This window comes from Perognathus longimembris, chromosome 10, assembly GCF_023159225.1.
Source record: "Perognathus longimembris pacificus isolate PPM17 chromosome 10, ASM2315922v1, whole genome shotgun sequence".
In the NCBI taxonomy this organism is placed as follows: domain Eukaryota; kingdom Metazoa; phylum Chordata; class Mammalia; order Rodentia; family Heteromyidae; genus Perognathus; species Perognathus longimembris.
Window position 1 is genome coordinate 71,703,762 of NC_063170.1, and position 10,919 is coordinate 71,714,680.

The window sequence follows — 10,919 nt, forward strand, 5'->3', positions numbered from 1 at the left end:
GCGGCGTGGGCTCGTGAAGTCCATGTCTGGGGACCTATAGGGGCTGGGGTCCCAACTGCCGCTTCGAGGATAGTCCCCCTGAGTGACCCCACTGCGCCAGGCTAGCACCCAGGAAGTCTGTAGACCCAAGGCGCAGCCGTTTGGAAGGCGTCTACTTCAGTTCCACTGAGCTGCTCTGCTGCAGTGTGGAGAAGTTGGCGAGCTCCAGAAGCGACCGGAGCGGAGCTGTGTGGAGCCCCATGGCCTCTCTCTCCCCAGGAGCTGACTGGCATCTACCACAACAACTACGATGGCTCCCTCAACACCGCCAACGGTTTCCCCGTCTTTGCCACCGTCATCCTGGCCAATCATGTGGCCAAGAAGGACAGCAAGGTCGCTGTCAGGGAACTGACGGATGAGGATGTGAAGATGATCACTAGCCTCTCGAAGGACCAGCAGATCGGGGAGAAGGCAGGTGGAAGGGGGGCTAGCTGGGAAGTGGGCATCCAGACCTTGACTGTGCCCCAGCTGTCCCTGGAGCCTTGCCCCCGGTTCCCTGGATCTGGCCGTGATACGTACAGCACTCACTGTCCTGTGAAGGCGGCCTGGCTTCAGGGTTTCCAGTGTGTGTGTGGCCCCCTGCTCCTGAATCACCCACTGTCTTGTGGGCGCCAGACAAGGCTCGTCCACGGAGGCGGGCCCAGCCCTGGTCCCTTGCGTTGGTGTGGATGCGATCACTTCCGGGCATTGCTCTGGAGCGTTCAGGACACGCACCCCTGTCCTGGTGAGCACTGGGACCGTGCCCCCCCCCCCCCCAGCTCTGCTGAGGACCTGAGCCCTCGGCACTGCCAGGGCCTGGTTCACAGGGCAGGGAGAAGGCTTTTAGTATTTTTTTTTTCCCCCATTGGGAAATAGAATTTGAAGACACCATTTTTTTCTTATACTTGGGCTTGAACCCAGGGCTGAGACTGTAATACTTGAGCCACGCCTCCAGCCCTACTTTTTTCCCCTTGCTGGATAGAGTCTAGTAAGCTTTCCTGCCGAGGCTGACTTTGAGCCCTGATTGTCTGGTCTCCGCCTCCTGAGTTGGAGCGCAGGGGTGAGTCGCCAGCCCGCTGTGGAGCTCCTTCTTGAGTGTGCATTTGGCCAGTAGGCGTAGGCCTCCCTCTGAGCTCCTGAGGGGCCCCAGACGCCAGTGTTGTCTCAGACCCTGGCCTGCAGAGCGTGCTGTGCTGGGGGGGTGGAGGGCAGGGCCCAGCAGGGCACAGACACATTGCAAGAGGTTGGACGTAGTCTGTACGAGCAAGGAGTCCTGCTTACCTCTAGTTCTGCCTTAGGGTTTGCGTTTCTCTCGGAGGTAGAGAAACGTTGACTGATGGAGTCCGTGGCCCAGACCACAGCGTGGCCCGCCCTGCCCCGCCCCGGCTGCTTGTAGGAGCAGGGTCTTTCAGAGTGCACCCTGCTGGGATCGGGTGTTGCTGTCTCTGGTGGGAGCTCACAGGCCTGGGCGTGGAGCACGGTGAGCAGCTGGGTGCGTCTGTTACCACAGCTACACTACCAGTGCACCGGCCGCCGTGTCCTTGGCCTGCCCTGTGCAAGGCCTTTCCAGACAGACAGAACGAAGGGGTCAGACTAGGGGTCTCAAGCCCTACCTCCCACCCCGGAAGAGCCAGCCGGGGAGCTGGGGTTCCTGCTGCCACCGCCGCCTCCTTTCCCTCAGATCTTCGCCAGCATCGCTCCTTCTATCTACGGCCATGAAGACATCAAGAGAGGCCTGGCGCTGGCCCTGTTCGGGGGAGAGCCCAAGAACCCAGGTGAGCGCCCGCCGACTCCTTGCTCTCCGCGGGGAGCCGGGGCTCCGTGTCCACGGCCGTGCGCCCCGCGGGACGCGGCCCAGGCGGACGGGTCGTGCGGCCCGTGGATGAGAGGAGAGGGCTGCGGGGGCCGCGGCCGCCCCGTCTCACAGCTCCGCCCTTACGCTGAGCACATTCTTCCTTCTTCACTTGTCCTCTTTGAAAAGAAGCTTTTCCCCACACGGTTACCGCGGCTGCCCCGGGAGGCCATAGTCTCCACCGACGGCCCCGGTTCTCCCGCTCCGCTCTCGTCGGCACGTGTGCTCCCACCTCTGCATGCCCGCGCCTGCGCATGTGCGGGCACCTGCGTGTGCGTGGAGCCGTGGCTGTGGCCGCCCTGCCCTCCCGCTCCGCGGCGCCTGGCCGCCTCTCAGGGATGTGTGCGGTGTGCTCCTGCGCATTGCGCTGTGTCGGGCTGTGTCTCGGACTGGGCTCTCCGCCTCCCTGGAGAAAGATTCCGTCATTTCCAGCTTTTCTCCGTCACAAAGGCACCCCCTAGCCTGCCGCCTGTGGACCGAGCGCCCCCTAGCCTGCCGTCTGTGGACCGAGCGCCCCCTAGCCTGCCGTCTGGACCGAGCGCGTTTCTGTGGGTCGAGTGGGTGCTCGGAAGCGGGGCCCGGGCCCGAGGCTTCGCGGCCTGTCTAGAGCCTGCCGTGGCTGACAGCCGGTTGAGACGGGTGGGGCGGTCCACGGTGTCCATCGTCTCCCTCCCTTCCCCTCCCCGTCTCCCCAGGCGGGAAGCACAAGGTGCGAGGCGACATCAACATGCTCCTGTGTGGAGACCCAGGCACAGCCAAGTCCCAGTTCCTCAAGTACATCGAGAAGGTGTCCAGCCGCGCCATCTTCACCACGGGCCAGGGCGCCTCCGCCGTGGGCCTCACGGCCTACGTCCAGCGGCACCCGGTCAGCAGGGAGTGGACCTTAGAGGCCGGTGCCCTGGTCCTGGCGGACAGAGGCGTGTGTCTCATCGACGAGTTTGACAAGGTGGCCGGGGGCCCGGGCGGGTGAGGGCCTGGGGGGAGAGCTCCTGGGAGGCACCGGGCCCTGTCCCGGGGTGGGTGAGGCCCTCGCTGAGCTGCCCTCGGGGTCTCTAGATGAATGACCAGGACAGAACCAGCATTCACGAGGCGATGGAGCAGCAGAGCATCTCCATCTCCAAGGCGGGCATCGTCACCTCGCTGCAGGCCCGCTGCACCGTCATCGCTGCCGCCAACCCCATAGGTACGCCCGCGGCACCCCCTGCCCGCGGCGCCCCCTCTGCCCGCGGCACCCCCCTCCACGCGCCGCACCATGGCAGGGCCGGTGGACGGGGAATGGTGGGGTTTGTGGGGCCACGGTCTCTCCCCATCTCGGGCGTTCTCAGGGGACAGGTCGGGGACATCCAGCCCTTGTCTGGACTACCTAGGTCCGGTGCTAGGCTGAGCCAAGGTGATCAGCAACCCCAGGCACCTGGGTCTCAGGCCAGCGTGTCTTCCTGAGACACGGCTTTACGTCTGGTTAGGTGATTCTGGGCACTGCTGTCCTTCCTGCAGAGTGGACGGGAGCAGGGACACTGTGCTGCTGCTCACACTGCCTGCCACCAGGGGTGGGGGGTGTTCTGACAGACGGTTCCTGCGTTTCAGGGGGCCGCTACGACCCTTCCCTGACCTTCTCCGAGAACGTGGACCTCACGGAGCCCATCATATCACGCTTTGACATCCTGTGCGTGGTGAGGGACACCGTGGACCCACTTCAGGTACAGCCCTCTTCCCTTGAGCCCTGCGGGCCCCGGGACCCGGGCCTGTGGTTGCAGCCAGCCACACAGCCACTGAAGAGCGGTGGACATAGCTCTTCCCTGTCCAGAAGTCGTCCTGCCTGCTCTTCCTTTCCCTGGGTGCTGTTGGCCCCGCGCCCGATCCCCCACTTCCTCCCTCACCTAAGGGGCTGCTGCCCCTGCTTTGGCCATTCCCACCTGTGACCCACCCTCCACCTGGAGACACAAGCCAGGTTCCACCTGGCCTCCCTAATGGCCTCCGTGTGCGGCCTGCGCCCGGTCACAGGCCTGTCCACCCTGTCCCCAGCCAGCCCCAGGATGGCCCGCACCGTCCCGCCCTCCGCATCAGCTCCCTCCTCAGAGCCAGGGGCTGACTAGCATGGCTCCCCCTCTGGGGTGCTCTCTCCCCCCGGGTACCCCCTCCCGCCTCATCCTACACGTGTCTTAGCTCACATGTCCTGCTTTCTGAGCCAGCTTTTGGGGGGGGTGGTCTCCTGGTGTCACCACCCTGTATCTCTTCTTTTTCGCTTGTTTTTGAGACAGAGTCTCAGCCTGAGGCCCACAGACTGCTGAGCCCCAGTGGCCTCCTTGGCTTGGCCTCTGTGCTAGCCACGCGTCTGCTTCCCACTTAGACTTAGCTTTACCCTGTTCGTCTCTTCCACCCGCGCTCCGGTGAGCTTCTAGCCTGTCTCCTCCGCCCGTTGCTTTCTGTCTCGGCCTGCATCCTCTCCCCCCTACCCCCCCCCCCCACCGCGTCTCCCCCTCCTCCTTGACGGCCTCTTGGCACCCTTCTAGGATGAGATGCTGGCCCGCTTTGTGGTCAGCAGCCACGTCAGACACCATCCCAGCAACAAGAAAGATGGGGATGTGGACAGCGGCGCCTCCGAGCCGGCCATGCCCAACACATACGGCGTGGAGCCCCTGCCGCAGGAGGTCCTGAAGAAGTACATCATCTACGCGAAGGAGAGGGTGCACCCGAAGCTCCACCAGATGGACCAGGACAAGGTGGCCCGGATGTACAGCGACCTGCGCAAGGAGTCCATGGTGAGCACTGGGCCTTCTTCAGGCGGGGCCCGCCGGGCACGGCGCCCGAGGGCCTCCGGGGGCTGGGGGTGGCCTAAAACCTCCGTGGGAGGGAGCTGCGGTCGGTGGCTCCCACCTGGAGCTGAGACCTGGAAGATGTCCATTGCGGGCCAGCCAAGGCAGAGGTGCGCTCGGCCTTTATCTTCAACGTGCCTGGCAGGAAACAGGGCCGTCTTGGCGTTGGGCTTGGCAGCTCCGTGTTGGCTTCCCACAGTGCTCCCCGGCGGGGCGGAGGCGGGCTCATCGAGGTTCTTTTTTTTTTTTTTTTTTTTGGCAGTCCTGGGCCTTGGACTCAGGGCCTGAGCACTGTCCCTGGCTTCTTCCCGCTCAAGGCTAGCACTCTGCCACTTGAGCCACAGCACCACTTCTGGCCGTTTTCCATATATGCAATGCTGGGGAATTGAACCCAGGGCCTCATGTGTAGGAGGCGAGCGCGCTTGCCACTAGGCCATATCCCCAGCCCTGGTGGAGGTTCTGGTGGAGCAGGGTGGGAATACTGCCAGGTGCCCCAGGCCGTCGATGGCTGGGTTCCCAGAGACCGCGTGGCCCCGCTCCACCTCCTCTAGCCATCGAGCTTTCCCGTGTCGCCTTTGCCTTGGAACCCAAGTCTTCTCCGAGCATTTAGCTTAGATTTCGCAGGAATGCGAGCCCTGGACGGTGCGGTGTCCGGCATGTGCTCGCGGGGCCGCCCGGCCACAGGCACGGTAGGCCGGATGCCTGCCGGCCGGGGAGCGGGGAGCAGGCACGAGCGGCCGGGGAGCAGGCACGAGCGGCCGGGGAGCAGGCACGAGCGGCCCTGCTCTGAGGAGGAGCGGAGAGTGCTGGACCAACGCTCGCCTTGGGGCACAGTTGGACTTGGCCCCGAGCCGGGCCCCCCGCTCCTCCCGGCCGGGCCCCCCGCTCCTCCCGGCCGGCCCTCACGCCGTGCTCCCCCCAGGCCACGGGCAGCATCCCCATCACCGTGCGGCACATCGAGTCCATGATCCGCATGGCGGAGGCCCACGCGCGCATGCACCTGCGGGACTACGTGACCGAGGACGACGTCAGCATGGCCATCCGCGTGATGCTGGAGAGCTTCATCGACACGCAGAAGTTCAGCGTCATGCGCAGCATGCGGAAGGTGAGTGCGGCCCGGCCGCCGCCCCGGGGCCCGGGTGAGCCGTGGGCGCTCTGACCTCCGCTCCACTCTGACCTCCGCTCCGCTCCGCCCCCCAGACCTTCGCCCGCTATCTCTCCTTCCGGCGTGACAACAACGAGCTGCTGCTCTTCCTACTCAAGCAGCTGGTGGCCGAGCAGGTCACCTACCAGCGCAACCGCTTTGGGGCCCAGCAGGACACCATCGAGGTGCCCGAGAAGGACTTGGTGGACAAGGTGCAGTGTGCCGGGTGGACGCCCAGTCCTTGGGCTTGCCCACGGAAGGCGGGTGGGGGGGGCTGGAGGGAGCCACAGCACGCACCTGCCGTGTGGGCGGGCTGGGCGGCACAGGCGGGGTGTGGGGGGGGGGTTGGAGGTATGCAGAGAACCAGGCTCCTAGGCACTTCCCAGTGCCTGCTGGAAGAGGGAGGTGGGTTTGGAGCCCTCACCCAAGGCGCTTTGCTCCTAGAGGCCTGTGGTACCGGATGTGGGCGGGGCAGAGCGTGCACACACACACTTCCATCCACCCATCCATGCTTCCTTTACACACACACACACCCTCCATCCATGCTTCCTCTACACACACACGCACACCTATCCATCCATGCTTCCTCTATACACACACACGCCCATCCATCCATCCATCCATGCTTCCTCTACACACACACGCACACACACACGCGCACACCCATCCATCCATCCATGCTTGCTCTACACACACACGCACACCCATCCATCCATCCATGCTTCCTCTACATACACACACGCACACCCATCCATCCATCCATGCTTCCTCTACACACACACACCTATCCATCCATCCATGCTTCCTCTACACACACACACGCACACCCATCCATCCATGCTTCCTCTACACACACACACGCACACCTATCCATCCATGCTTCCTCTACACACACACACACCTATCCATCCATGCTTCCTCTACATACACACACACCCATCCATCCATCCATGCTTCCTCTACACACACACATGCACACCCATCCATCCATCCATGCTTCCTCTACGTACACACACACGCACACCCATCCATCCATCCATGCTTCCTTTACACACACACACCCCCTCTATCCATCCATGCTTCCTCTACATACACATACACCTATCCATCCATGCTTCCTCTACACACACACACGCACACCCATCCATCCATGCTTCCTCTACATACGCACACACATGCACACCCATCCATCCATCCATGCTTCCTCTACATACGCACACACACGCACACCCATCCATCCATCCATGCTTCCTCTATACACACACACGCACATCCATCCATCCATGCTTCCTCTACATACACACACGCACACCCATCCATCCATCCATGCTTCCTCTACACACACACACGCACACACACACGCGCACACCCATCCATCCATCCATGCTTGCTCTACACACACACGCACACCCATCCATCCATCCATGCTTGCTCTATACACACACCCTCATCCATCCATGCTTCCTCTACATACACACGCACACCCATCCATCCATGCTTCTTCTACATACACACACGCACACCCATCCATCCATGCTTCCTCTACACACACACACGCACACCCATCCATCCATGCTTGCTCTATACACACACCCTCATCCATCCATGCTTCCTCTACATACACACACACACGCACACCCATCCATCCATGCTTCCTCTACATACACACACCTATCCATCCATCCATGCTTCCTCTATACACACACGCCCATCCATCCATCCATGCTTCCTCTACATACACACACACGCACACCCATCCATCCATCCATGCTTCCTCTACACACACACGCGCACACCCATCCATCCATGCTTCCTCTACACACACACGCACACCCATCCATCCATCCATGCTTCCTCTACACACACACGCACACCCATCCATCCATGCTTCCTTTACACACACACACACACCCTCTATCCATCCATGCTTCCTCTACATACACATACACCTATCCATCCATGCTTCCTCTACACACACACACGCACACCCATCCATCCATCCATGCTTCCTCTACATACACACACGCACACCCATCCATCCATGCTTCCTCTACACACACACGCACACCTATCCATCCATGCTTCCTCTACACACACACACACCTATCCATCCATGCTTCCTCTACATACACACACACCCATCCATCCATCCATGCTTCCTCTACACACACACACGCACACCCATCCATCCATCCATGCTTCCTCTACGTACACACACACGCACACCCATCCATCCATCCATGCTTCCTTTACACACACACACACCCTCTATCCATCCATGCTTCCTCTACATACACATACACCTATCCATCCATGCTTCCTCTACACACACACACGCACACCCATCCATCCATCCATGCTTCCTCTACATACGCACACACATGCACACCCATCCATCCATCCATGCTTCCTCTACATACGCACACACACGCACACCCATCCATCCATCCATGCTTCCTCTATACACACACACGCACATCCATCCATCCATCCATGCTTGCTCTATACACACACCCTCATCCATCCATGCTTCCTCTACACACACACACGCACACACACACGCGCACACCCATCCATCCATCCATGCTTGCTCTACACACACACGCACACCCATCCATCCATCCATGCTTGCTCTATACACACACCCTCATCCATCCATGCTTCCTCTACATACACACGCACACCCATCCATCCATGCTTCTTCTACATACACACACGCCCATCCATCCATCCATGCTTCCTCTACATACACACACACGCACACCCATCCATCCATCCATGCTTCCTCTACACACACACACGCACACCCATCCATCCATGCTTCCTCTACACACACACACGCACACCCATCCATCCATGCTTCCTCTACATACACACACCTATCCATCCATCCATGCTTCCTCTATACACACACGCCCATCCATCCATCCATGCTTCCTCTACATACACACACGCACACCCATCCATCCATCCATGCTTCCTCTACACACACACGCACACCCATCCATCCATGCTTCCTTTACACACACACACACACCCTCTATCCATCCATGCTTCCTCTACATACACATACACCTATCCATCCATCCATGCTTCCTCTACACACACACACGCACACCCATCCATCCACACACACCCATCCATCCATCCATGCTTCCTCTACATACACATACACCTATCCATCCATGCTTCCTCTACACACACACACGCACACCCATCCATCCATCCATGCTTCCTCTATACACACACACCCATCCATCCATCCATGCTTCCTCTACATACACACACACGCACACCCATCCATCCATCCATGCTTCCTCTATACACACACACGCACATCCATCCATCCATGCTTCCTCTACATACACACGCACACCCATCCATCCATGCTTCCTCTACACACACACACGCACACCCATCCATCCATCCATGCTTCCTCTATACACACACACCCATCCATCCATCCATGCTTCCTCTACACACACACACACACGCACACCCATCCATCCATCCATGCTTCCTCTTTTCCAGGCACGGCAGATCAACATCCACAACCTTTCCGCCTTTTACGACAGCGAGCTCTTCAGGATGAACAAGTTCAGCCGTGACCTGAAGCGCAAGATGATCCTTCAGCAGTTCTAATCCCTGGGCTGCCACTGGGCTGCTGGGGTCCTCCTGGGGTGTTCCGGGCACTAGTTCTGTGGACACAAGGCCAGCCCCCTGGGGGCGCTGACCAGGACTGGGCAGGGCGGGGCTTCTTCAGTTCCCACTCTACTTCTTGCCTTCTGGTGGGAACTTGCAGCGGCCTACAAAATGTGGCCCATCCCCACTCGGTCCCCTGTGCACGCGCACACGTGTGTGCATGCGTGCGTGTTCACAAGCCCAGGGTGGTCATGGTGTGAGCTTGCTGACCTGGCTGTTGATGCCACCACCTCTGCCAAAGAGCAGCGTGGAGGTATTTGCAGTCTTCCTGGGACTGTCCTGTGGGTTTCTCCACCCCCTGGGGTAGGAGAGCGTGTGGTCCTGTTTTCGGTGAGAATTGTCCAGTAGCTGTAATGCCAGTCATGGCCGCAATAATCTGGCTTCTCATACTATTTTCTGCTTTGCTTTTTATACATTTTGTTTTTCTGTGGTTTTAATTTTTAATAAGGTTGAATTTAATAAAGATACAGTTTGCATAATTCAGCTTGAAGACTGTTGCTGTCCTCGGTTCTGTTCCATGTTGACTCTGGCGCGGTTGTTGGGCTTGCTTGAAGGCTCCTGTCTCTGCCTTGGGTTTTTGTAGGAGATGGGTCCGGTCAGCAAAGCTGTTCTCTATGTGGAGGCAGAGGAACCAAATGTGCTGTTGCCCAGGGATGTGATTGTCCCCGGAGGCCTAGTGTTCACCCAAGTGCCAGCCTGGGCCTGGGGAGGGGTGGGCCTGAGTCTGGGTGCCATCCCAGGCCTGGGGAGGGGTGGGCCTGAGTCTGGGTGCCATCCCAGGCCTGGGGAGGGGTGGGCCTGAGTCTGGGTGCCATCCCAGGCCTGGGGAGGGGTGGGCCTGAGTCTGGGTGCCATCCTGGGGAGGGGTGGGCCTGAGTCTGGGTGCCCAGGCCTGGGGAGGGGTGGGCCTGAGTCTGGGTGCCATCCTGGGGAGGGGTGGGCCTGAGTCTGGGTGCCCAGGCCTGGGGAGGGGTGGGCCTGAGTCTGGGTGCCCAGGCCTGGGGAGGGGTGGGCCTGAGTCTGGGTGCCCAGGCCTGGGGAGGGGTGGGCCTGAGTCTGGGTGCCATCCTGGGGAGGGGTGGGCCTGAGTCTGGGTGCCATCCTGGGGAGGGGTGGGCCTGAGTCGGGGTGCCATCCTGGGGAGGGGTGGGCCTGAGTCTGGGTGCCAGCCCCCGGGCCTGGGGAGGAGGTGGGACCTCATGAGACTCTAGGTCATCCTTGAGGAACACATGAGAGCCTCCAGCCCTTGTGTGTGACCTCACTTCCTGTCTGCCTCAGGTGACCAGGGCTCCTCCCTCTGCTCCCACCACGGTGGACTGCACACCACAGCTTCCCAAACCCGACCCCAGCAGGAACTAAAAGAAACCGTTGCTGTTTCCCTATTTTTTCT

General features: G+C 60.4%; 1 protein-coding gene across 1 annotated transcript in view; it reads left to right on the top strand.

Annotated features, from left to right (window-relative positions):
* The window catches only part of Mcm2 (minichromosome maintenance complex component 2), a 21,818-nt gene extending 11,872 nt beyond the window's left edge, over positions 1 to 9,946 (top strand). The window contains exons 3-11 of the mRNA XM_048354798.1: positions 259 to 450; positions 1,700 to 1,793; positions 2,566 to 2,816; positions 2,927 to 3,053; positions 3,455 to 3,567; positions 4,381 to 4,629; positions 5,606 to 5,788; positions 5,884 to 6,039; positions 9,359 to 9,946. Coding sequence (XP_048210755.1) covers positions 259 to 450; positions 1,700 to 1,793; positions 2,566 to 2,816; positions 2,927 to 3,053; positions 3,455 to 3,567; positions 4,381 to 4,629; positions 5,606 to 5,788; positions 5,884 to 6,039; positions 9,359 to 9,469 — 1,476 coding nt within the window. The 3' untranslated portion in view covers positions 9,470 to 9,946. The remainder of the gene's footprint in view (positions 1 to 258; positions 451 to 1,699; positions 1,794 to 2,565; positions 2,817 to 2,926; positions 3,054 to 3,454; positions 3,568 to 4,380; positions 4,630 to 5,605; positions 5,789 to 5,883; positions 6,040 to 9,358) is intronic.
* Positions 9,947 to 10,919: the final 973 nt, after the last annotated feature.